Below are 25,044 nucleotides of genomic sequence, written 5' to 3'. Positions count from 1 at the left end.
TTGATTGGCCTTTCAGAAACCGGCCGTTACTCTCAAAGGGATTGTCGAATTTATTTCTACACTTACGTCTAAGTGTATTGTGGTCGAGAAGTAATAGAAAAGCTTTGGCCGGCCATCAAAGTCTTCAATTCAATTCGAAATGACTAAGGCAAAGAATTGAAATCAAAAAGTACACTATAGGAGATTATGTCAAATTTATTACTCTGTCTTTCATCAAAAACTTCGCAAAAAGAAGGAAAAAATATGGTAGTATGCCTTTGTGTGGTGATTTAAAAATAACTAATAACTATTTTCTGTTAAAATCATATTTCATTTCATCATATAATGTATAACATCATAATATAATAAATTATTATTGATCAATTTTAGTCAATTTTAGATTCCATCTATCTGGTCCCAAATCCATGTAATTTCTTAAGGCAAGAAGTAGGCCTGAAAAAACAATTACATTAGTACTTTTTCGAACGACCTCACAACAACAAATACTCTACTATTCCTCTGACTTTAAAACTCTTACCGGTGGATTATCCAAATATAAACAGTGGGCAATTTCGAAAGCTGCTATACATTTATCGCTAGTAGTTTTAGCTGAAATGAAACAGAAATAATAGTGCTGATAAAGAAAAGTGATGGTTCTCTTTACTCCCACAAGCTCTAATAAGCGTCTTAGCTTAGGAGAGTGGGATAGAAAACATAAAGATAAAGTAACATCAGACCCGTCGAGAGGGGATGGTGGTGATTTACCTTATTTTCAGAAACCCCCAAATAGACAAGGGCGGATCCAGGGGGGGGGGCATAGGGGCCATGCCCCCCCCCCCCTCGCGGACTTTGTAAATATAAAAATTCATCCTGAATTATCGAAAAATATGCGTGGACACTCAGAAGGGTGGAAGATTGGATATGATCTGGAATGCTGGAAGACAGGTTGAATGGATTGGCATTAATGCATATACACAGGACCATTTGCAGCAGTCTGTATTTTGAAAATATTATCCAAAGATACGCTAATGAAAAAAATACGAGACTAGAATTTGTTATTAAGTTTTTAATATTGGATCATATGTTTTTATTTAATAGGTGTAGTAAAAAGGAATCCATTGTTTTTCCAATAGATGGCTTTAGTTATCTGTATCTCGCGTTGTACAAGTCCGATTGACCATATTCACCGTCGCCATATTGTTGTGCGACAGTACCAACTACCCAGTGTTCCCAACGGAGAAATATTGACTTTACTAGAAAAATTCCACAATATAAAGTTTATAAGTGTGGTTTACGTGAAAATCCCGGAGTACCTTTTCTGGCTGCTACGCCAGATAGGCTTGTTTGGGACAATATTTCGAAAAAATTTCACCTTTTGGAAATGAAAACATTAGTGAAAGGTGGTTTTATGAACAAATTAACTGTGGCCGAGTGTATAAATGAAGGCTTCGCTCCATTTTTGGAAATAGTCAGTGGAAGAATAATCTTTATGGCTGATAGTATTTTTGATATTAGCGGTATTTTTCTAGTAAATTCAATTTCTCCGTTGGAAACACTGGGTAGTTGGTATTGTCGCACAACAATATGGCGACGGTGAATATGGTCAATTGAGTTTCGCTATATGGCGTTAGGAAGATGAGATTTCGCACAACGAAAACATTCTGACAGTTTTGTGATGAGTTGACTCAGTTAAGTTTGTGTGCGCCACAACGATGGACACTAGCAAAAAGAAAATACGCTATATGTTTTTTTTAGATAGAGGCAAAAATAGGCGGCTGAGAATATAAATTGTGTTTATGGACCTGATACTGTAATAGCCAATCACGTGTGATTTTGGTTTCGTCGATTCCGTTCCAATAATTTCGATGTCAAGGGTGCACTACTCACTAGAGACCAATTGTCGAATATATTGATAAAATCATGGACATTGTCGAGTCCTGTTTCGATTGCTCAAGAGCTTGAGAGTGCACAATAAACCGTTTGGAACACTATTTGCATGAGACTGGTCTCAAGAAGATGCTAGATGTATGGGTACCACACGAGCTAACGTAAAAAACCGCATGGACTGAATTTTCACTGCGAATTACTGCAGAATCGCCACAAAATCGCCCTATTTTTGAAACGCTTGGTAGGTTTTTTTGGGGGAACATCCCCTCTCCCCCAAATGGCCCAGACACCTCTTAAATTTTGCCGCCCCTCCTAGAATTTGACATACTAAGGCTCAAATAATTACAAGATAAGCAAAAATTTACATATATTTATGAAATATGTGAAATTAATTAAACTTGTTTTTGTCATGCAAAAATATCGGAATCTGACTATGATATGATTTACTGAAATCCATCTTTCCATAAAAAAAAAACTCGACCCAGTAGGTACCAACAAAAATTCCGCTATTTTGCTAACCTATATGAGCCGTGATTTTCTATGGCCCCCCCTCAAACATCGCCTGGATCCGTCCCTGCAAATAGAAGTATACATAAAAAATTTCTGTTTTTTGGTTCTTACTGGGGCGAATGCATGTTGAGGAATGATGTGTGTTGAAAAATGGAAAAAGACTTCCTTTTTTTCATTTTGATGAAAATTTGGTTCTGTGCTTCCCTCCTGGTTCCGTCTCTGGGGTCTTATGATGTATTCAGATACCCAAACCAATATTTATTATGCAGACTCGAACAAGGCAATAAAACTAGACAATTATGAAAGAATGAAATATAATGCTTGTTAAAATAAAGCCTGGTTTTCAATGAGACACATCTGCAAAAATATTTCCTATTTTGTTTTGCTATCACAAAAATTATTTAGCTTTGTTGGAGAATCATAGGAGACAACAGGCGCGGATCCAGGGGGGGGGGGGGACTGGGGGAACGTTCCCCCCCCCCAAATGGCTCGGGCACCTCTTAAATTTTGCCGTCCCTCCTAGAATTTGACATACTAAGGCTCAAATAATTACAAGATCAGACAAAATTGTACCTTCAATACATTTTATGAAAACCCATATTAATGAACGGCAAAAAAATTACGTCCCAAAATGGCGGAAGCGTTTTCAGTATTCTGAAAATCTGAAAGTTCCCCCCCCAAAAGTGGGGCCTGGATCCGCGCCTGGGAGACAAACGATTGTTTATCTCTTATTGAATCATTTTTCTAGTATTTATTGATTATTCGACATTCGTCCTAAAATTGTTTCACAACAATCCCTCCTTTTGTTTCTCATTGCCAACTTAATCATTACAAAAATATAAACAACTGAATATCAAAACATAGAATATCTGACATTACCTAATAAATAAAAAAACTAACATCCCTTTATATCTTATGAATTGAAATTACTGTTACTTTCCTTTTATTATCCATGTCTTCATAATCCTTTATAATAGTTTACTATCATATAATACCAGCAAACGTTTGTTTTCGAGATACAGGGTGTTACTTGTTGTCCTACGTGTTTGTGATGATTAGGTATACCTACCAGTTTATCGAATATTTTTTAACTTCGCTACATATTTGGTAAATAAATACCAAAACTTATAACTAAATTATTCATCACAGAGAACTAACTGGATTTTTAGAATAATTTGGATTTTTCTGAGGATTGCTAGAGAATTGTTTCAATTTTTTTTTTCTCGAAATCGGTAGCAGATACGAAAAAACTACAAGACACCAATAAGGTTAATACCTCTGAGGTTAATACTAAAAACAAAGTTTCATTATATATTTTTTTAAAATACCAGTGGTCCACCAAAAAAAAAGTTCTGGAGGAAAGAAGCGGGCACTTTCCCAGAAAAATATCATCCTGTAGATTTGCATTCAAAATTATCATATGGCATGATGAAAACTTCAAATTGGAATATCTATGTCGAATTTAAGATGAATATCTTGTAAAGGAGAAAATTAATTGAAACAGATCAAACTTTAACACCCTGCATGGGCGTACCCAGCGAGGGGCAGGAAGGGGCAGCTGCCTCCCCCTTGGAAGCAAAAAAATTAATCGTTATCAAATTTTGTTGCTGGAATTCATTAAAATTCTTGAAATTGAAAATTGTCTTAATAATAAAAGAAATATCTAAACTATTGAAATTCAATAAATTAGAATGAAAAAAAATTTATCATTATTTTATAGAATGTTACAAAACCAGAACGACCATGGCTTGAACACCCCCCCCCCTAGTTTTGACACCCTGAATCTCGAAAACAAAAACATTTTTCTCAAAAATGATACAAGAAATCTGTCGTTTTCGTTTGTACTTCCAATTTAGGAACAAACTGAATTTATTTTAAACAAAAAAGTACAGTTTTAAATCATTTAACATTTTCGGATAGCTTCCATCATTTGATCAGATAGGATTTCTCAAGTGTGAAAGGTGGTCTAATTTATTCACTTTGTTTATGATATGAACTCAAGAAGCACCTTATTATTTTTGGTGAACATTTTACACCTTAACCTCGAATTTGAATCAAGATAAGGAATAAACATAGTGTGGCTTAGGGAAAATTGTAAAAATTCATTAAAAGTCGAAAGAGAGGTTCTTGTTCTGTTTTTCTTGTGTTTGATTCGGACGACAAAAACGAAAACAATAAGAAGCAGTCGTTTTTAGAGCAGGTTCTTGCTGAAAATGTAAATAACAAACTAATAGAAAAAATTTCATCTTAAGATCTCGAAACTATTATAAAAACTACAAGTTTTAAAGTGTTTTTTTATTCCTACACGCCAATTTTCAACGAAAATACAGCCATTTAAAAAATCGCTCAAAATATGGATTTTTTTGATCCCTTAATTTTATCCAGTTGTGTAAATATTAGCGATGCAGATCCGGGAGATGAGGTTCTGAATGAGAAATTTTCGATTCATTTCGAATTTTTATCCGAAGTTGCGGTAATTACAATATTTTTTGATAATTCCCAAAAAATTATACCCATCCAATTTTTTTTTTCGATAGATCATTACCAAAAGCGTAAGAAATGCAAAGACGATGATTAATTATTTCACCATTTTGCAAGGGCTCGAATTAGAATGGCGGAAGCGCCTGAGCTCACATTTTTATATCCCCCCAGCCTGCAATTCCTGTCACCGGCCCTGCATAACATTTACTTGGACATGAGGAAAACATTCTTCTATTTACTAAAAAGAAATAGATATAGACGTACCAGCATCTTTACAGGAATTTAGCGAATGTATAGCTGTAGCTTTTATTGAATCAGGAGCCTGTGCCTCTATAGTGCTCATACCAACTTCATAATCCAATGTGTTGTCTTTCTTGATCTGTAAATATTTTTGTTATATTTCGAACAAACACAAAAATCTTTTTTATTACCAATTTATACATGTTCAGTACACAATGCATGTAACACTGAAAAACAAAATAACCTAATTAGTAATTTTAAATTGATAATAATGAGCTAGAACTATACAGCATCAAACTAGAATCAAATATGTTAACTTACCATCCCATTTTTGTCTTGGTTCCAGTCTCCTTTATGCATAGCTTCAATTTGCTCTGAAATCATGACGATTTGATTACTCTTGAGATCAAATTATCAGGAAACACACTATAAACTGTTTTATAGTACATTTTCCAAAGACTTAATTTGTTCCATAAATTTAATTATAATGAAATTATTATTTCTTCTCTTTGATATTGCTCTTGACTGAAAATTGTATGAAGTGTATCGCTATATCATCGAATGTTTTGGAAAATCGCTATACTGTACACCACAAAGTAATTAGGTATTATGATTATATATTTAAATTATTATAAATGCTCACCATTTGTTGCTTTATTCTTGGGTTGGCAAACATTCCTCAATAATTTGAGAGCAGCTTTCAACTGAGCATCAGTCATCTAGATCAATTATTGATAAATAAAATCATTATTTGGGACTGTAAACAACTCTTTTCCGGAGACATATTCAATTTGATACAAGGTTCAAGCTACTACACTTCCACTATATTAATATATAGGACAGTTATATGAAATGAAACGTCTTGATAATTTGGTGATTCAACAAAATGAATCTTTTATCAGGATTTTTCATGAAAACAAATTTAGAGATGATCAATATGAATCAACTATACATATATACTTCCAAATGCAAAAAGATGAAATAAATGAAGTACTTACAGCTGCCTCATTTTCAATGAGAATGTAAACACTAAGTACTAGTAAAACAAACACTTTCATTGTTTATCTCAGACTTTCGGATACATCAAAATTCATTCATTTATATATCAATGATATTTCATTCAGCTGCAATCATGACCACTCACCTGTGAAAATATGATGTTGACACTCTAATTATAGGAAAAATTAGCATACAATTTAGTTAATATCTAAGGAAACAACAACTCAGTATGTATAATAATTATTTATTTCAAGACTATACTTTCAACAATAAACATAGGATATTTCAAAAAACAATGAATGGAACTTTTAAATCATTTCAATGTAATTAAATCCATCCAGTCTTCTTGAGTTGTTTGAATTTTGTCATACTATACTTAACTGAAATGGAAATTTCCTCAGCAGTTCTGTTTTGTCCGAAATAGTCTACAAATTGACCATCTGGGTTAACTAAATACATAATGATTGTATGATCCACCTAAAAGGAAATGATTAAGAATTCATAATTTGAATATATAAGTAATTGAAATTTTTTCTTACGATATAATCACTGTCGGTATCTTTAGGTCCTGCGCTAAAATACACCCTGTAAGCTTTACATGCTTTGGATATTTGTTCTTCTGTTCCTGTAAGACCCAATAATCTAGGACTGAATTCTTCACAGTACTTTTTTATAACATCAGCTGTATCTCTATAAGGATCTACTGTGATGAATAATGGTTGAATTCGGGGGAATTCTGGTGATTTATCTATAAATTCAAAAGCAATATACATAATCAGATATTAATTATTCAATCACGTCAAAAAAATTTCAATTAACTCGTAAAAATAAATATTTATATTTTTATTTATAATCTTTGAAAACTGACCCATTTCCTCTATTACGGCAGACATCTTCTCCAATTCATCTGGACATATGTCTGGGCAATGAGTAAAACCAAAATAAATCAATAACCATTGTCCAAGAAAATCATCACTGCTCCTCAATTTACCGTTAACATCAACCAATTCAAATTTTCCACCTATTGATACTTTGCCCAACATTCTCTGTCTTTCTTTGGCAAGAACTGCAAAATTTAATCACTTTCAAGATATTTTCTTGAAGGAATATGATAATTTTCCTCATATTCAAATTTGTAGATTTGCCGCATAATCATTTGTACCATATATCATAATTAAATTAAGGGAGTCCTGGAGTTTTTTCATACTCAACAAAACAATTATAGAAAGAATATGGACAATTTCCCTTATTTTTATGAATTGGATATGGTCTACGCACTAATATTGAAATGTAATCTACAAATTTTTTCATTGATGATTTTTATTTTTCCAAACTCACTAGTATCTTTCTCATTCTTCAAATACAACATAAATGCATATAATCCACCACCTAATGCGGCAGTAATTCCAAGATTCTTCCAAGATACTGGGCCGATACCTTCATTTAAACTCCTTTTAGGATTTTTAGGTGGTTTTATTGAAAAGTTCCTTAACACAGTACTTGGTTTTGATTTGACATTCTAAAAAAGAGTGAGGTGATATTTCGAACCTGATTTCATTGGATTGTATACACACATGAATAATAGAATTAAATCTAAAAAGGACCCTCATTTCTCTGTTCAAATTGAAGAGATTTGTGAATATTTTTGTTTATGCTAATTCTTTTTTTCATTAAATTAGGTTATTGTTTGTTTATTAGTTTGGTTATGAACAGATATCATAGAAAAAACATCATGTACTAAGTTTTTTTTTCTTTTGATATGAACTCCTATTATAGAGACAAGTCCCTGGTTAACTTCAAGAGAAACCTAAAAAAAACTACCAATGTTAGATCAACCAATCATCGGAAAATTTCTCATCGGCAGAAATAAAACAATGGAGACATGTATAATGTCTATTATTTTCGATTATTATATCAATAAATAATATTCATTTCAGAAATTTATTTTTTATTTCAATATGAATATAACAATAACTTTGAAAAAGAGAAAATAAATTCAAATGTACTTATCACTAATAAATATAACTCAATTTTCCAATTAATATCACCAGTATTTCCATTTTCAATCCAACACAGTAATTGAGCAATTGAAAATTTCGACTTATTGCTATTATTAGCTTTCAAAATTAATTTTCCATAAGTCACGCAAGGAATAATACACTTCTAATGGATTACCCCTATTGAGATTTGGATATGTGGTTCCAAGAAATTGCTGAAAATATTAATCAAGTTGAAATATCTATATCTACCGTTCAAAGCTTGACTTTTTAATTTGTAATATATATTACACCAGTAATACTAACTTTTATTGCCAATACTTCAAGCGGCCCATTATTATAATTCTCATCAATGTAATATTGCTTCATTTTCCACAAATTATATATATCAGAATGAATTTCCACCCACCTATTCTCTTTAACTATGGCAACCTGCGAAACCATACTGGTATCTCTCAAAATATGAAAGATTCCTTCTTCTATCATTGAATCTGACATACCTATAAGATGGTGGGGAAAAGATCTCCTTAAAACATCTACTAACTTAAAATTTTTAGGAACAATTATTGCATATTTAGAGTTATATTCATTGTAAAGACATTTTTTATGAATAATATACTGTCTGCTTATTTCCATTAGGTCATCTTTGTAGTTTCTATACTTGCGGTTTTGTTCCATATGTTTTACAGACTTCAAAAATAGGGGCATATTCAATACTATTTTTCGAGTTCTAAAGACAATATTTATAGTCTCCACTTTTCCAAAAAAAGAAATATCTAATTCAGAATTGATTGGGAACTCTGTCCAGGGCAAGACCACCTTAATAGGACTACTTCCATCGACTGGCAGTGTTCTGCATAATCTTTTTCTAGAGATTTGAACACTCACATTTATATGGAAGCCAAGTTCAACCATCGCAGTCTGTAAAATTTTTGGTAAAATCAAACAAACTAAAAGAAATGAGCCATTTTGGGTTTTTTTTGGATTAATTCTAAAGCCAAACATTTTTTCAATTTCTATTGGATCTTGAGAAATTGCTACCCCTACATAGTAAGCTTCGTTCATTTCCTTGAACGACTTAAGATGTTTGTATAAAGTAATATTTCTTTTTACTTCCCTATTTTTTTTCATTGAATCACCAAGGATTTTATGTTGTTCATCTAACTGTAATAGCATTCTTTGAATTTTCATTGTCTGATTCTCCTCCATTTTCAAAGGATTTGATAGTGCTCACCGTACTAAAAATGAATTCAACATGAAGAGTTTGATGAAATATTACTGTTTTTTTTGAATTAACGGAAAACCGGGAAATTTCAACGGTTAGATCACAGAACATATCTATTCATAGTATGTTATAGAAGAGTTCTTTTTCTTCCAAGAAGGTTAACATAATTCATATGTAGTTTTAAGTACAAAATAATTTTTTATTTAAATATAAACTTTATTAACTCTTTCTCTATTCATTACATCTAAATCACATTTTAACAAATCATTAATTATTCTCTCACGCGAATATTCCAAATACTCGATCTTCTCAATCCAACAGTAGGCCTAGCTATAGAGCTAAACTTAAATTTATTGATATGTACTCTTGCACCCAATCCTTGTTGAACATGATTCAATTCTTCTTCATCAATATAACCACCATGAATATCTAGGTATGAAAGAGAATGCATTTTTTTGAGAATTCTGGAAAAAATATATGTCAAGAAAGAATATAAAAAATATTTCTAAAATTTTAAAATTATCTTTTTAAAGCAGTCTATGAAGCTACTCACAAAAGAGATCGATGGCATATGGCATAGCATCTCGATAATGCGAGAAAATTGAGATCTTCTAAGGCAGTGATCTGTTTTACAGCTTCCCCTGTGATGGCAGTGCAGTCAGATAAGTCCAATTCCCTTAAACGAGGACAGCAGCAAACTAAAGAGGCTAAATCTGCAGAACAGTGCATAATATGGTAGCAACTTCGAAAAAGCGGAGTAATATAATAATGACATGTGTTAAATATAGGGTTTTCCACTAGGAATAATACAATTTTAAATGATTATAATGGCAACACTGTAGATTATTTGTTGATATTTCTTATTTTATTTGGGTTCAGTAGGTTACACCATTTAACAATGGAAAGATACATGCTTCATCAACGTTCATGAATTGTTGAATTGTTTTATCAAAATAAGAGCTTATTTGAAAATAATGACAGAAATTTGAGAAAAATTCATACATAACATTATTCAGTTGATACTCATCATTTGTCCTATTGAAGACAAATTTTTTAAGTGAATTTTTTCACACGATACAAGAGTACCAGTATGAAATACTGAGCCGTACATTTTACCACTTTCAAATTTGTCTTACAATATCACTAATAGTGAGTCGATCAACTGAATAATATCTTCCATGAAATCTTCATAAATTTCTTTCAGTATTAACAAATGAGAACTGATTTTTATAAAACAATTTTCAAACGTTATTGAAGCGTTTATCTTGCCCCTGATCAAATGGCATAACCAACTAAACATAAATGATATAAATAAAAAATTCCTGAGAGTAAGGTTCATCCATGACGTTAAATTAAAAACTATTGGAAATTGATAATTGAAAAAATTCGTTCTTTTGTTAAGTTGACATAAAAACCTTTTGTGCTCAGGAAGAGTTTGTAGCGTTCAGTCTGTCTCAAATGTTTTGCAATTCAAAATTTAAGTTTTGTCATACAATGTGAATGGTATATTCTAAAACAAGTTGCAGAATGGACACCTATTCCAACACGAATGTGAAATTCGAAAACGAGCGAGGAATGAGCGAGTTTTCGAATGCATGGGTGTTGGAATTGCCTTCTGCAACGAGTATTAGACGATATTTTCTCTATTTCAGTCGAGTTTTGTGAAATATTGTTGAAATTCAACGAAAATTTCAGATTATGCATCATAGTGACTATTGTATTGTATCTTGGCAGTTTGTGACTGTTACGAAAATTGACAGATTACGGAATTTGAATATGAATCGTACATTTCAAATTTAGAAATAACTTACAATTACGTATTAAATTCGTGAATTATGCCTGACGAAATCTATTTAACACCACCAGAACCAAGAGAAATTGCGAATACTGTTGCAAATCATTTCACTATATCCAAATCATATTATATTGACAATTATCGGCGTTTGTTGAAATTTGATAGGATTGGAAGTCAGTATAGACAACCACAAAACGAATGCTGTAATGAGTTCATTACAGCACTGTTTTTAGAACTCTAATGAACTCATTATGATACTGTAATAGAGAAAGTATCTTAAAGTTCTCAATGCAAATGAAATCTTGTTAGCTCAAGTATAAAGAGAAAGTATTATACAAGGTCTACAGTGAATCTACTTAATGGAAAACATAAGAGGTACATAGCATAAAAAAAGCTTATCCAACTTGGTCAAAAGTAAAGTTCACAATTAAATAAGATTAAAATGAAAAAATGATTGCAATTCACCAATTGCATTATGTTGAAGAAATATAGAATCTATTACACCCTCTTTCAAGGGTGTAAAGCCTACATATTTTTAGATATTCATGCTGAACAGTAGTGCCTTTATCTGTGTATATAAAAAATTCGGAAAACCAAACATGCAATAATAGTATTGAGGGAATACCAACCTGCATCATTTAATAGTTTCCTACATCCTGATAGATTCAGCCTGTCTAAAGTTGAAGGTAAATTTTCACAAAGGAATTTAATAGTAGACTGAGCGAGATAGGTCCAGGATATATTCAATTCTCTAATCCTGTGGAAATAAAGTGTAGCAATTGAGTATAATGGCAATTTAACGAACAGGGAATTATGTATTTCTTATTATGAAATTACAAAACTTAAAATCAAGGCTCACACTGAGATCTGGTTGAATATATTTCGTCAAAACACTCTAGGTTCAGTACTGGAAGAAATTAACCTAAAACTAATATAAAAACCAACAAACTAGTGGGAATGTTCAACTTCATACAATCGTTCAGCTAAACCATTGAAATATAAAGTTGCACCTGAGAGATTTATTTTGTTTAGTTTAACTTTGTTGTTGTTTTGAATATTATATAATATTATTTTTTTGTATATTGTTAAATAGGCCTTGTCACCAGTACTTGTACTGTATTAGAGGTCAAGAATAAAGAAGTAAACAAATAAAATAAATAAATAAAAAACTCACTTCCTGCAATTTCTAAGTAAATACTGTAATCCTGGTACAGCGATTCCTATAGCCATCGCAAAATTGATAACTTCAAGATCTCTGTTACCAGCCAAGGCCTCTAAAACTGTATCATTAACAGATACATGTTCCAAACTCAATTTTTTCAGTCTTTGACATTTATTAAAGAGATCTATAAGGCTTTCTTTAGATATTTCTGCCATACTCAAGTCTAGGAAGGTTAATCTACACTTAAATTCTGGGAAATATACTGGCTGAGTAGGTAGAATAGGAGGATGAATAATCTGGAAAATTTTAAAAATTCTCTAAGATTATCTCAAGTACTTTCAATTGAGGAATTTGATTACCTCTGATCTTGCTAACCTCAGTATTAGAACTTGTTTACTCAGAAGTTGTCCCAATCTTCCTTTGCCTATTTTTCTATTTGAAACATCCATTCTAGTCCATAAGCTCTCATCTTGGGCTAGCCTATTAAACCTTTTGCATGTTAAACTAACGTCTGCTAAATAATTTTTAGGTATCCACGTCAATATTTGTAAAATTACTTCATCAGATAATGAATTGAAATAATCTATAAATATGAAATACGGTTGAAATTGTAATAGAGGAAAAAATTATGGAACTCACTTATTTTTGGAGATGTTCTCATAGATGGTTCTGATTGAGTTGACCATTCTCCTAAATTTAATCTTTCTAGGGTACCTTTTGTAAGTGTAGATTCAAGAAGAGCAATCTAGAATGAAAAAGTGTTGATTGTCAGTTTTGCATACTGAAATAAGGTATTTAATTAATATTACTTGTTTTTGTTTAGTTTGAGGGCTCATGGAATGACATGAGACATCTATAAATTCCGGTCTATCCTTTTTAAATATAGTATCATCTTCATGAGTTTCTACCGTTTCTGGTTCTAATTTCTTCACTCCTTGATCAATTACTTCATGTAGTTCCAATTCATTACTCAAACTCCAGTTTGGCAAATTTTCAGTTTCATTACTGTACTTGAACCTTTTGCTGAGCAATTCAGGAAAATTAAAATGAGTATTTTTAATGACAAAAATGGGCATACCTGGCGGGAGATCTATCTTCATCAATATTTACATCAACTGGTGAAAGAACACCATGAGAGGACATTTTCATTCAATACAAAATTATATTACAGATATTCTAGAAGAGATTATTATTCAGGAAGATAAATATAGGAACCATTTGAAATTTTAGGGCTTTTCATTCAACAGAATTGAAATGTATATGTTACATGCACAGAATTGTAAATATTGTCCACAGATTACGGAATACTGATGCAACAGGTGTATAGGAACATAGAAAATAAAAAGTTTGCTGTGTCCCATAACAAGAATAATTTAAATCTTGCAGGTTCAAGTTTGTTAATAATAAAAACAATCTTTATTTCAGAAGGTTCTCATTTACAAAAAAAGAACAAATGAAACAGTGTCAAAAACTCTTTACATTAAAAATTCCTAAATTTTAGAGGATTCCAATTGAATTAAAATGATCATGTATGTATCAGGTGTGTGAATAAGTCTTTCCCGTTTTTTGTAAGAGATGGCGCCACCAATACTGTGCGAGTATTTAATGGTTACATATGTCATAATCAAAGCTTATTCATCTGTCAACAATTCCACACTAACACATTAGTTGAAATTTTTTCGCATCATAAATTTTTGAAATCGTGAAAATGTCGAAATTTGAGCCGAGTCGACGTCATTTGCGGGAAGTTTCACTTTATTGGTTCAATTTGAAGAAATCTGCTGCCGAGGCGCATCGGTTGCTTCAGGAAGCTTATGGAGAAGGTTGTGTCGATGATTCAAGTGTTCGCGGATGGTTTCGACGCTTCAAAAGTGGCGATTTCGACGTGGAAGACAAGGAGCGTTCCGGGCGGCCGCAAATCTTTGAAGATCAAGAATTGGCGACTTTGCTTGATGAAGATTCGTGTCAAACGCAAGAAGAACTTGCTGAAGCATTGGGAGTTGACCGAACAACCATTTCCAAGCGTTTGAAAGCCATGGGAATGATCCAAAAGCAAGGAAATTGGGTGCCGTACGAACTGAAGCTGAGAGACGTCAAACGGCGTTTTTTCACTTGCGAACAGCTGCTTCAGCGACATAAAAGAAAGGGTTTTCTGCATCGTATCGTGACTGGCGATGAAAAGTGGATTCGTTACGATAATCAGCCAAATATTCATGGCGCCAAGCTCATGCTCTGTATATGGTGGGACCAGCTAGGTGTGGTTTACTATGAGCTTCTGAAACCGAATGAAAGGATCACAGGCGAGGTCTATCGACGGCAATTGATGCGTTTGAGTCGCGCACTGCGAGAAAAACGGCCACAATACTCCGACAGGCACGACAAAGTTATTTTGCAACATGACAATGCTCGCCCACATGTTGCACAGCCGGTGAAAACATACTTAGAAACGCTCAAATGGGAAGTCCTACCCCACCCGCCGTATAGTCCAGACATTGCTCCGTCTGATTACTATCTCTTCAGATTGATGACGCATGGCCTGGCTGACCAGCACTTCCATTCCTACGAGGAAGCCAAAAAATGGGTGGATGACTGGATAGAGGCCAAACCGGTCGAATTTTTTCGCAACGGGATTCGTATGTTGCCAGAAAGATGGGGAAAAGTTGTAGCTAGCGATGGCCAATACTTTCAATAATTCATTTGTAACCATTTTTTCACAATAAAGGCTCAAAATTTGAAAAAAAACGGGAAAGACTTATTCACACACCTGATATTTTTTGAAATTTTCCTCCATTTGAATGAATATTTGCTGGCAACGCATTGAAGAATCTCAGACATATATCTTCTAGTTTTTTCGTATAAGTATGATAATTATAAATATAAAGCACCTTTCGTCATAACTGATCAGCATTTTCTCATATCATTATTCATGTTGCCTCCAAAATTGTGTATATATTACAGGGGTTCAACCACGAACAAGCACTATTTTCGACCTCCAACTAGAATTTTTGAATGGGATAAAGCAATTGAAGCTGTTCATTCCAGCAAATATTAATATGAACAGTAAAATATGTTGGGACCATATCAGTGAGGACAATTTTTTCAATACACCTAAAACAAGACTTTTACCTTCAACCCTGCCAGATTTTACAAATTATGCACTGCTTTCAGATGAGAATAATTTAATTAATTGTGTGCCGAGTACTAGTTTAACATATTCAAGTTCAGATAGGATCAGAAATAACCAACCGAATACTGATACTTCTTCCGTTTTTGTGAAGAAAAAACCAGGCATTTTAAATCAAATTAATATCAAGGAAGAGAGTCATTTAACAAAGAGAATTTTTTTTATATTAGTACCTAAATGTCGAAGAGAGCAGTGGTGTCGATTTAAGAAAACGGAGCTATATTTTCACTTCATATTGTTCTATTGCTATCACCTTATATACTTTCAATAAAAGTCTCTTCAGGATCACCAATAATTTTTCACTTTGTTCCAGGTTTCAAAAGGCTTATGTTGGAGTTCTGCCAAAGAATTGAAGATTCCAATTCTAAATCAATCCTTCGATTTCCTGGATTTTTGTCAGTAATCACAAAAATAATTATTTTATTGTCAATCTTCGAATGAAATGTTTCCTTCTTTAATAGTTAAGTGGTACAATATGATATATATAATTTGATTCAATTATTTCATTAAATTCTGTTCACAAATATCAATTTGTATAATTATGTGCAATAAAGAGAATGTCAAAATTTGTTGAGTATTATTACTTAAGTAGAAATTAAGTTGGATGCAAAACCTCACTGAAACTGTAATTGATATTACAGTTTTTTCACAATTTTCGGTACAGGTTTTCATTCAAATTGTTAGTCGTTTCGAATTATGAAATAATAAGGAGTCAAATGTGCAGAATCAACATCATTAGGTCCATTCCCTGTCCATAAGGTCGCCACAATCACGCTTATTTATTTTACCGTTGAGTCGTCACTCTTTTCCTCCTTTCTCTATAGCAATAAACAATTTTTGCACGAGTTGCATACAACATTTTTTCTACGTTCATGCAAAAAGCAAAAAATGATTTATTGAGGTGCGGCACTAGGTGTAGGAAAATGAAAAGCACAACTTGAATACTTTATTATTAATATCGATTTGCATTGAAACAGGAACTAATACGTTATGAACAATTTAACTCAAACTTTTTTTTTTTTTTTTTTACCATCAATGTTGAAAGTGAATGAACAATTGGTGCAATTTTCAATATGAATATTTCGTAGTGTAGTACTTTTTAAATCCACTTCTTGATTTGTTACTGCTGTAAACGTACTAGTACTTGGTAACTGTACATCGTTATTTCCTTCAGGCTGAAATATTTGACAGATATGAGTGCAATAAAAACTTTATTGCACTAGTGCAATAAAGAACTTCTTTTTCCACTAAATATAGTTCAATAAAGTTTTGCTTTTTGCATGAATGTAGAAAAAAGATATTAATAAACGTTAATTTCAAATTTCCCACTGATGAGAATACAATGATAGAATGTATTTATTCTCTATCAACAAATTTTTCGTCATCTAAAATATCCGACTGCCCAAAAAATTTGAACAGTATTTTGTATTAAATTGTTTTGAGCTTATATTGATTCACTTTGTTTAATTTTCCATGATTTTTCAAATAAAATATACGTTTCTTCAGATATGAAATATATTTATCTAAGGTTGATTTTTTAATATGTATGGCACTAAGTGTTATTAACTTATTATTCTTTGAAATAAATAACTTTTTTTATTGATTAATACAAATGAACATCTATATCTTTTTAATAGTATAAATACATTTTAACAATTTTTGACCCTTTCTTCAATCAGATTCGATATCAACTTTTTTTCTCAATATTTGACTCTCTTCATCATCTTCACTTTCACTAAGTACAAAGTCAACATCTTTTTTCGGCCTCTTCACTTCAATATTTTTTATTCTTCGTTTCTTATTTGTCGGTAAATTATAATCACCTAATTCATCATTCATTGTTGCTTCTTTCCTCTTCTTTTGATTTCGAATTTTGATCCAACTTTCATAATATATAGATAATGGAGTTCCTTTACATTTCAGTTGGTTTTCAAAACCTTCCACCTGTTTCAAATCTGCGAGATTTATTGTCATTTTCCTTCTCTCATTCTCAATGAATTTATTATTCTGTTCTATTTTTTCGAGAGCTTGCTTCATCTTCTTCACATAATTACCATTTTTACATTTTTTCAGGAACTTCTTAATCTGCAAAGAATTCGAAACTATTACTTGTTTATGTTCATACCAATGAAAAATCGCATTACTTTTTTATACCTAATCAGCAAAGTCCTCTGTTCAGAGGAATTCTTTGATAATGAACTCATTAATTAAAAAAAATAATTCAATCTAGCCAACCTGAATTCATTGGTAGAATAATAGTATATTCTAAAACAAGTTGCAGAATGGGCTCCTCTTCCAACACATATGCGAAATTCGAAAACTCGCTCCTTCATCGCTCGTTTTCGAACACATAATTGTTGGAATTGCCTTCTGCAACGAGTATTAGATGATATTTTCTCTATTTCAGTCAAGTTTTGTGAAATATTGTCGAAATTCAATGCAAAATTCAGATTATATATCCTAGTGACTTAAGTATTGTTTCTTGGCAGTTGGTGTGACCATTACGAAAATTGACAGATTATGGAATTTGAATATGAATCGTACGTTTCAAATTTTGAAATAACTTACAATTACGTATTAAATTCGTGAATTATTTATTTATTTATTTACTTCTTTATTCTTGACCTCTAATACAGTACAATTACTGGTGACAAGGCCTATTTAACAATATACAAAAAAATAATACTATAAAATATTCAAAACAACAACAAAGTTAAACTAAACAAAATAAATCTTTCATGTCTGACGAAATCGATTTAACACAAACAGAATTAAGAGAAATTGCAAATAATGTTGCGAATCATTCCATTATATCCAACTTATATTGTATTGACAATTATTGACGTTTGTTGAAATCTGATAGGATTGGAAGTCAGTATAGACAACTATAAAACGAAAAATATAACTGAAAAAGATGCTATTGTAATGAGTTTATTACAGCACTGTTTTTAGAACTGTAATGAACACATTACGATATTGAAATAGAGAAATAAGTTTAAGTTAAGAACATATTTTCTCTAATTCTGTGGTTATTCCGTTCATTCTTCCACATCTTGTAGAACAAAATCGTGCGAGAATATATCAGAAACGCACAGTTTTCATGGTTATATTTTATTATTCTATGTTGGTTCTCCGAACTTTCCGCCACTGCTTTATCTGTCAATTCATCAATTTGCCTTAAAGAAATCAGTTCTGCCAACCAACATTTTTCAATGCAAAAATCACTAAGATATATTTATGGAAATATTTCATTAATTTCAATGAAAATGCAATGAATTAGAGAAAATAATGTATAATACTCGTACAGAAGGCTCATTCTACCACTCGTTCATTCCAAAACTCGCCACTTCGTGGCTCGTTTTTGAATTTTGAACTCGTGGAAGAATATCAATGCCTTCTGCACTTGTATTATAAATAACTATTCTGTTCAACTTTCAATTGATCAAATATAATATATTGAAATTTTTCTCACCTGAATCGTAGTAAGTAGTGATAATTCAACGAAAGATATACTGCTAGATTGAATAGCCATATACTCCATGAGCTGGTCATAAATGGTGTCAATAACAGTATCTTTGAAACCATTCTCGAGTAATTGAGACTTTGATAATCTCAAAATGAAAGTGAACTTCAATGGCTTCATCGAAATTTTTTGATGCTTCTTGTTGAAATCATAATTATCTAAAATCTGAAAAGATGGTTTATATATTTTAAAGTAATCTCTCTTCAATTGCAAATATTTCACTGATAATTCGTGTATTGTACTTACATCTACGATGAAAGGAAGAACTGGAATGAATACATCAGCATCTCGAGACAGGTTGATTAAAATCTGTGTGACATGAAATCTAAGTGGATAATATTGGGCTGTAGGCACTAATTTTAAAGTTCCCAGACAGACTTGAATGAACGGATAAATCAACTGCTGCATTTGGGGCTTAGAACAAGTAACACTCAGTAAATTCCCCCACAATTGAAGAGAATTTACGAACTGCCAATTGTAAACAGCCTGTACGTTTTCCTTCTTATTCACAGTCATAGCATTCCTCAGATGGATTGCGAGTTGACGAATATACAGAAATACATGTTGATAAGCCAAGTTTGTATCCAACGCAAACATCTCCACCAATGATCGCCTCATGAAATTTATGGAGGGCAAACTAGAGGGACTAACAAATTTAGAATTTTTGACAAATGTTATAAACATACTCTTCAATGCCAAGTCGAGGAGCGGCTGTGTATGACGACTGATTTTTAGAATACAAAAGAATGCTATAACTCTGACACCTTCTTCTGATACACCCCATATTTTTATGAGCTGTTTAAGTAAATCCTTTGTAATATTTGGGTATGAAGTCAGCATTGAAGACATATAGTGCATATGTTTTAGTAAAACTGTCTGGATATTCGCAGATGCGACTCCTTTTAGAAGCTGAAATAAAAAGACATTGTTAATAATGCTCTAAAGAAATATCATAAAAAAATTTATTCATTTACCTTTAGAAGATCTTCAAAATAGCATTTCAGGATTGTCTTTACTTTTTTGAATTTTTTACATTGATGTGGTTTCTCTTTTGATTTATTATCCAATCCTAAAAATCTCTTGATGGCAGGACCAAATTCTAAGACACATAACTGAACAACGCCATTAAAAATCGCAGATCCTAGAATATATCAAATAAAATATATTACAACAGCAGGAAATATATAAGGAATATATGTAATACATATTAGTAACTAATATTATTATTTTACGAATGAAATGTAGGTTTTTATTTACCTTCAACTTTATATTTGGAGGGAGTGCCTGCTTCTTCCTCTGGTAACACTAATAAGAGAGCCGCATGTAATGCTTGAGAAAGCTCATAAAGTGTTTTATTGCTCTTGTCAGTTTTGATATCCACTTGCCATTTTTTCAGTAATTTGAAGGTAATATTTCTATCATCTTCTTTGGTATTTTCATCCTAGAAAATTAATTGTTTCAATAATCATAAATAATCACATAAATTCACAGATGACAGCTATAAAACAGAGTAATTTGATGTTTACCTCATAATCACTTTCATCACTGCCTAGTTCAGGAACATGAATTTGAGGTTGATCGTCATCATCATTTTCATCATCCGATAAATTGAAATTTAGAAGATCTTTGTCATTTTCTTCTAAAAATTTATAGAACTCGGGATCTGTTTCTTTAAGTTTTTGTAAGGATTCTTTATGTTTATTGACATCATCAAAACCAGAATCATCTTCGTCTTCACTATCTTTTTCTGAAAAGTAAATCGTTTTAGGTAATTTAACCTGAGATATTGACATTGTCAAACTAACCTTGTTCTGATTCATCGCCTTCGGTATCTTCATTGTCACTCTCATTTTCTGAAAATTTAAATCAATTTAGGAAATTTCTTCCGAGATACTGAAATTTATGTACTAACCTTGTTCTGAATCCATTTCATTATTTTCTACATCTTCATTGTCACTTTCGTTTTCTAAAAATTAGATAAATTTAGGAAATTTAATAAGATATACTAACATTGTCGTACTAACCTTGTTCAGAATCCAATTCATCATTTTGTTCTTCCTCACTATTGCTTTCTGAAAAATTCGCACATTATAATTAAATTATTTCAATGATTAATATAAGTATTAAACCTACCTGATTCAGAGTTTCTCCAAGTCTCTTCAGCTCCGGAATTGTCTAAAATAAAACAGATGCAGTATTAAGAAAAAATAGTATATTTTGATATAAATGTTTACCTTCCATCTCCTCTACATCAGAAGCTTCTACTTCTTCTATTACTTTTTTGGGGTTTATATGTTTAAAATTCATTTTCTTTCTTCCCATGTTTATAAAATTATTCGTTGTTTATCGTGCCGAATTTGAGGTTTGAATTCATTTAGGTTAGGATGCCTAAGTTAACATGTGTTTTATTTTTCTTTGTCTATGTTCGCTAATAATATGTTGTATGGAACCATAGACCTAAATCAATACAATACAAGTTTTTATACCGTGATGTGATACGATATATCTGTGGTATGGAACAGGTCTCTGTTTTAAAACTTTTAATCACAGAAGAGCATGTAGAATGAGTAGAAAACTACTTATTTGTAAATTCAGTAGAAAACTACTTATTTGTAACTTCAGTAGAAAACTACATTTTCAGTAGATTTCTACTATTTCTAGCATTTCTATGGAACAGAAATCTGTTGGTATATATTAGTAATTTTCGAATTTATATTACCCTGTTTTCAGATGGCACTGATATCAGTGAGTATTCAGTACTTCCCCGAATGACTCAAAAAGGTAATTTGTAGTTTTCAACACAATTTTGGAAGATTTCTACTGCGAATTCATTATATCTACAACACGTCAGTCTGTTCACCTGTCATAGAAGCTAAATATTTCTCCAGAAAAATGATAGGTAAACTGCAACGGAGCTGTGGCTCGATGGTTTGACGTATCATTTATCGCATCATTTTTCTTATCATTTATCTAAAAAACTAAGTCAGCTTCTGTTTCAGTTTTTATATAAAAAGAGATTATTGCAATGTCTAACCACGTCTTTGTGACAGAGTTCATTGAAATATATAGAATGCATTCCTGCTTATGGAACAAAAAAGATCCGCATTATCACAATAATCGAAAAAGAGAAGCAGCTTATAATATCTTGTTGAAAAAATGTGAAGAATATGATGTAAATGCGACTATGGCAATGGTGAAAAGAAAAATAAATAGTTTACGTTCAGCATATAAAAAAGAATTGAACAAGGTTAAAGAATCCACTAAAAGTAGAATTGGAACCTCTGAAATATATGAACCATCGTTGTGGTACTTTGATTTATTTAAATTCCTTGAGGATCAACAGGATGTCCGTGGTCTAACCTTGGATAACACAATAGATGATGAAGATGAGGAGGATTTTGAGGATGGGGTAACTAATTAATACGCGTAGAATGCTTAGTTTAATTTTTATTAATTTATCCAATTGAATATAATTATGCCCATACTTTGTGCGGGCTACTTCATCTTATCCGTCGATCTTCCCTTCATTTGTGAATACTCCATTTGAGTTTCTTCCATTCCTTCCGACAAAATAAATTCGTATTCACAACCGCTATCAATGCAATGATGTGAAGTTTTTTTTAAGTAAAATATACGGTGGTGGTGTTATCTACAGCTTTGAGGCAATTTGGAAATTGATCTCAAAACTTCTACCCATATTTCCCAATTTGGTTGATACCATATGTTGAAAATCGTTGAATTGCAATCAATTCATTCAAACTTTTGTTTCGATGAAACTGATTAAACATTTTTTTTAGAATTATCCACAAGTAAATGTTCCACATAATTTACTTGATGAAGAAGATGATATAGGAGAAGAATCAACGTATCTATCCAGTTCTTCAGAATCCATACCCCGTAAAAATGAAAATAGAGAAAACGAAACATCTCAATCTCCACGATTCAAACGAAAATCCAGTTTCAAATATATATCAAATAAAAAACCTCTGCGATTATTAACTGACAAATTAACTAAAAATAAAGCTACTACAGAAGGAGAATATGCAACATTTGGTAGTTATGTTGCGGCAGAATTAAGAAATATGCCATCTGAAATGATACCTTTTGTAAAAAAAATTATAAACGATGCTATATTTGAAGGACACATGAAATCCCTGAATAAAACCTCTTCGATAAAGACTGATGCTATTGAGCAAGGTCCATGTTGGCCGCCACAACAATTATATGAAACAGGTTCAACGCAGCCACAGAGAAATTTTCTCAAAAACGAATACACACCAACTAGAAGTCCAATAGCGAATGCAGAAATTAGTTAAACACAATTCAAACGTTTTTATGCATCAACTATATTTTAAAGTTTCATTATGGTAGAGATTTTATTTGAGTCATTCTCAATTTTTGCCTTGATTACTGTAATTATGGTTTTACAAGTTTCAAAGTATGATACTAAAACTATGAACAGATACCACACTAGGAAATCTGAAATAACTGAGCATTGTTCTAACTTCTCATCTTGTGAAAAGCAATTTTCAAAATACTCTGCTATTTGGTATGGCACTGTGCTTATTTGTGCTTCACATCTAGATCTTATAGCTCTATTATCTCCTAAGATGTTTTATTTAATCAAAATCTGAACAGTAGAACAGGATTCAGGCAATTCCACGTTTGGGCATACTCAGTGTACAGTGCATCCCATTTTGGGCGAGACAGCCAGGTTTCCTGCTTGTTATTTGAGATAGAGCTTTGCGGTTTTCACGTTCCTGTCCTACTTTTTCGTGAAACTCAAGTTGGTCTAATCAGATTTTGCATAACTGTTTCCGTTCAAGAGATACAGGGTGATTTTGGAAATTGATACTTTTCGGACCCCTCCTTTATCTCCGAAGTTATTAGAAATAATGCTGAGGTAAAAACTATGTCTGAATCAGAATTCTGCGTAGAATCCAGTGGCGTACTCAAAATTTTTTTTCGGGGTATGGTTTTGAAGATTCAACACAAACCTGTATTTTTTTTAATGGAACACCATGTATATCATTACTTCTATGAATTCGTAATATTTTTCCCTTCAAAATGATGTATGATACTATGTAGGTAGGATGTTCAAAAATGTTAAAAAAAACACTAAAACATCAAATAATGATGATTTTTTGTTAATGGGCCATGAAGTTCCTATGTTTCAATAAGAGGATTATTACTTTTGATTAGTAGTAGGTCATTGATGATACAAACATCCTTGTTGTTATTATGGCTACTCTGCATTTGGGAGCATTATTGTTTTATCAAGTAGGCATTAGAGGGAAAAAATCAATCTGATCTAGCTGTCATCGCTATGTTTTATTGTTATTATTATTGATTCTTCTTTTATATGGGAAATCCATTGCCCATTAGCAAAAAATCGTCATTATTTGATGTTTTAGTGTTTTTTTTACATTTTTGAACATCCTACCTACATAGTATCATACATCATTTTGAAGGGAAAAAAATAACGAATTCATAGAAGTAATGATATACATGGTGTTCCATTAAAAAAAATATAGGTTTGTGTTGAATCTTCCAAACCATAACCCGAAAAAAAAATTTGAGTACGCCACTGGATTCTACGCAGACTTCTGATTCAGACGTAGTTTTTACCTCAGCATTATTTCTAATAACTTCGGAGATAAAGGAGGGGTCCGAAAAGTATCAATTTCCAAAATCACCCTGTATCTCTTGAACGGAAACAGTTATGCAAAATCTGATTAGACCAACTTGAGTTTCAAGAAAAAGTAGGACAGGAACGTGAAAACCGCAAGGCTCTATCTTAAATAACAAGCGAGTAACCTGGCTGTCTCACCCAAAATGGGATGCACTGTACACCCTATATCTGGAAAATGACAATGATACAAAACCAAATTTGTTCAGAATGATCTGAAATGCATTTTGAAATCGAAGACTAAATTTTTTTTCCATCCAAAAAGTGATCACAAAGCTTCTTCAGGCTTTAAAAGTAAACAGTAAAGTTTCTTGGTTGAATTCTTTAAATGAACTCTCAGCTGAAATAAAATAACATCCAAAATAATCGTATT

At 32.0% G+C, this 25,044-nt stretch overlaps 6 protein-coding genes across 7 annotated transcripts; 1 reads left to right on the top strand and 5 right to left on the bottom strand.

The window, feature by feature from the left end:
* Positions 1-289: 289 nt before the first annotated feature.
* On the bottom strand, positions 290-6,238 carry LOC123680324 (general odorant-binding protein 72-like). Its single transcript, XM_045618162.1, has 7 exons — positions 6,096-6,238; positions 5,741-5,816; positions 5,419-5,471; positions 5,289-5,324; positions 5,122-5,236; positions 518-588; positions 290-432 (listed from the first exon to the last, which is right to left on the bottom strand). Exons 1-7 carry the CDS (start codon positions 6,153-6,155, stop codon positions 415-417), a joined length of 429 nt encoding a protein of 142 aa, XP_045474118.1. The 5' UTR covers positions 6,156-6,238; the 3' UTR covers positions 290-414.
* Positions 6,239-6,324: 86 nt separating this feature from the next.
* On the bottom strand, positions 6,325-7,831 carry LOC123680323 (protein SCO1 homolog, mitochondrial). The gene is made up of 5 exons (XM_045618160.1): positions 7,671-7,831; positions 7,435-7,615; positions 6,965-7,162; positions 6,636-6,844; positions 6,325-6,573 (listed from the first exon to the last, which is right to left on the bottom strand). Exons 1-5 carry the CDS (start codon positions 7,704-7,706, stop codon positions 6,424-6,426), a joined length of 774 nt encoding a protein of 257 aa, XP_045474116.1. The 5' UTR covers positions 7,707-7,831; the 3' UTR covers positions 6,325-6,423.
* Positions 7,832-8,027: 196 nt separating this feature from the next.
* On the bottom strand, positions 8,028-9,412 carry LOC123680322. The gene is made up of 2 exons (XM_045618159.1): positions 8,400-9,412; positions 8,028-8,308 (listed from the first exon to the last, which is right to left on the bottom strand). The coding sequence occupies exons 1-2, from the start codon at positions 9,300-9,302 to the stop codon at positions 8,210-8,212; spliced, it is 1,002 nt and encodes a 333-aa protein (XP_045474115.1). The 5' UTR covers positions 9,303-9,412; the 3' UTR covers positions 8,028-8,209.
* A 101-nt stretch (positions 9,413-9,513) lies between these two features.
* Positions 9,514-13,570, bottom strand: LOC123680595 (S-phase kinase-associated protein 2). 2 transcript variants are annotated; one of them, XM_045618576.1, is made up of 8 exons: positions 13,354-13,570; positions 13,085-13,298; positions 12,915-13,020; positions 12,635-12,858; positions 12,288-12,571; positions 11,743-11,870; positions 9,872-10,031; positions 9,514-9,782 (listed from the first exon to the last, which is right to left on the bottom strand). In XM_045618576.1, exons 1-8 carry the CDS (start codon positions 13,422-13,424, stop codon positions 9,590-9,592), a joined length of 1,380 nt encoding a protein of 459 aa, XP_045474532.1. In that variant the 5' UTR covers positions 13,425-13,570; the 3' UTR covers positions 9,514-9,589. The 2 variants fall into 2 exon arrangements, with proteins under 2 accessions (XP_045474532.1, XP_045474533.1); XM_045618577.1 differs by having other exon boundaries at positions 9,514-9,747.
* A 3,502-nt stretch (positions 13,571-17,072) lies between these two features.
* On the bottom strand, positions 17,073-21,392 carry LOC123680393 (nucleolar complex protein 2 homolog). The gene is made up of 11 exons (XM_045618276.1): positions 21,217-21,392; positions 21,116-21,157; positions 21,007-21,054; positions 20,895-20,948; positions 20,788-20,835; positions 20,509-20,729; positions 20,240-20,423; positions 19,957-20,123; positions 19,229-19,891; positions 18,932-19,147; positions 17,073-17,544 (listed from the first exon to the last, which is right to left on the bottom strand). The coding sequence occupies exons 1-11, from the start codon at positions 21,302-21,304 to the stop codon at positions 17,131-17,133; spliced, it is 2,145 nt and encodes a 714-aa protein (XP_045474232.1). The 5' UTR covers positions 21,305-21,392; the 3' UTR covers positions 17,073-17,130.
* A 364-nt stretch (positions 21,393-21,756) lies between these two features.
* LOC123680706 lies at positions 21,757-23,784 on the top strand. The gene is made up of 3 exons (XM_045618740.1): positions 21,757-21,881; positions 21,982-22,391; positions 22,780-23,784. Exons 2-3 carry the CDS (start codon positions 22,008-22,010, stop codon positions 23,296-23,298), a joined length of 903 nt encoding a protein of 300 aa, XP_045474696.1. The 5' UTR covers positions 21,757-21,881; positions 21,982-22,007; the 3' UTR covers positions 23,299-23,784.
* The last annotated feature ends 1,260 nt before the right edge of the window (positions 23,785-25,044 follow it).

The sequence above is a fragment of the Harmonia axyridis genome, chromosome 5 (genome assembly GCF_914767665.1).
Source record: "Harmonia axyridis chromosome 5, icHarAxyr1.1, whole genome shotgun sequence".
NCBI classification, from domain to species: Eukaryota; Metazoa; Arthropoda; class Insecta; order Coleoptera; family Coccinellidae; genus Harmonia; species Harmonia axyridis.
Note: the sequence above shows the minus strand (reverse complement) of the source record. Positions and strands in the feature narration are given on the sequence as shown.